This window comes from Trypanosoma equiperdum, assembly GCF_001457755.1.
Source record: "Trypanosoma equiperdum strain OVI genome assembly, contig: ctg_246, whole genome shotgun sequence".
NCBI classification, from domain to species: Eukaryota; Euglenozoa; class Kinetoplastea; order Trypanosomatida; family Trypanosomatidae; genus Trypanosoma; species Trypanosoma equiperdum.
In genome coordinates, this window is record NW_027124139.1 from 49,646 (window position 1) to 50,776 (window position 1,131).

Sequence of the window (1,131 nt, forward strand, 5' to 3'; positions counted from 1 at the left end):
GAAGCGGACCTCTTCCTATAGCTTTGTAGGCCAAGAAGGTAGCAAAAATGTATCACTACGAGTACGATGACGACCACTCAACCAACCTCTCGCAAGCAATTAACGCCAAGTTGATTACGCGTAGGGGTATAACAACAGACAGCCCAGATCCCATTACTCCGGTTTTTTCGTCGACCGCGCCAACTCGCTCATCAACTGGACTAACGACTGAATGGATACGACATCAAAAGCTTAGCGGAAGGGCTGTACCCCCGACCCTTGATACTCTAAAGGGGACAGGTAGTGGAAGGAAATACAAGAGTGTCACAAATTCCCAAGAAAACAATGTGGACCCAAACAGCATTAACCGCGGCACTTTGCTAGTTAACTCATCCTACTCGGCACCTTCACCAAGATATAACCACGTCTCTTCAGTGGTAAAAAAGCTGATAGAAGGGAGAATAACGCCCCAAGAGGCGCGTCGTGCAAGTTCCTCTCGTCGTGGCAGCTCACGAACCACCCGACTGGTTGCCAGTAGCCGATTCGCTCCTGCCGATAGGCCATCAAGCGCCCCGAAACGTCTTCCGATGGGCAGCGGTAGGACTGGTGGGCTGCTGCCACGTCTAAGAATATCGTCAACACCACACATACCCGTCCGCACGCAGCAATGGATCCCTTCAAACTCAGCAAAACCAGCGACGGCGGAATGCCAAAAAAACATATCGCCACGAGGTCCGGCAACCACGCAGTCATCGGGCAGCTCACGAAGGTTAAACATGTATCAAAGGGTGCCACTATCACGACAATGCGACTCTTTTCCGAGGAAACCAACAACTGTGGAGGAAAAACCGAAGCCCCCTCAGCCATTGTTCAGTCGGGTTCCGAGATGTGCGGCGGATATTCCAGATCATCGGAAGCCCTCTCCACGACACGATGTACAGTCAAGAAGGCCGTACGTGCCGCAGTCAGGACGTGAGGTACCGAAAGCGCATAAGACACCACTCTCCAGGGCATCCAGTTCGCCGAAATACAACAGTGCCCGGAGGAGGTACGTGCAGGACAAACAAACCAACGAAACATCTACTATCAGCGGAAGGCAACGAGTTCCTGTGAGTGCAGTAGATGTAGGAAGCAGGGAGAAGGCTAACGTCA

At 52.2% G+C, this 1,131-nt stretch overlaps 1 protein-coding gene across 1 annotated transcript; it reads right to left on the reverse strand.

Moving 5' to 3' along the window:
- Positions 1–373: 373 nt before the first annotated feature.
- On the reverse strand, positions 374–757 carry TEOVI_000085300 (uncharacterized protein; the record flags this gene model as incomplete). Its single annotated transcript, XM_067224177.1, has 1 exon — positions 374–757. One exon carries the CDS (start codon positions 755–757, stop codon positions 374–376), a length of 384 nt encoding a protein of 127 aa, XP_067080278.1.
- Positions 758–1,131: the final 374 nt, after the last annotated feature.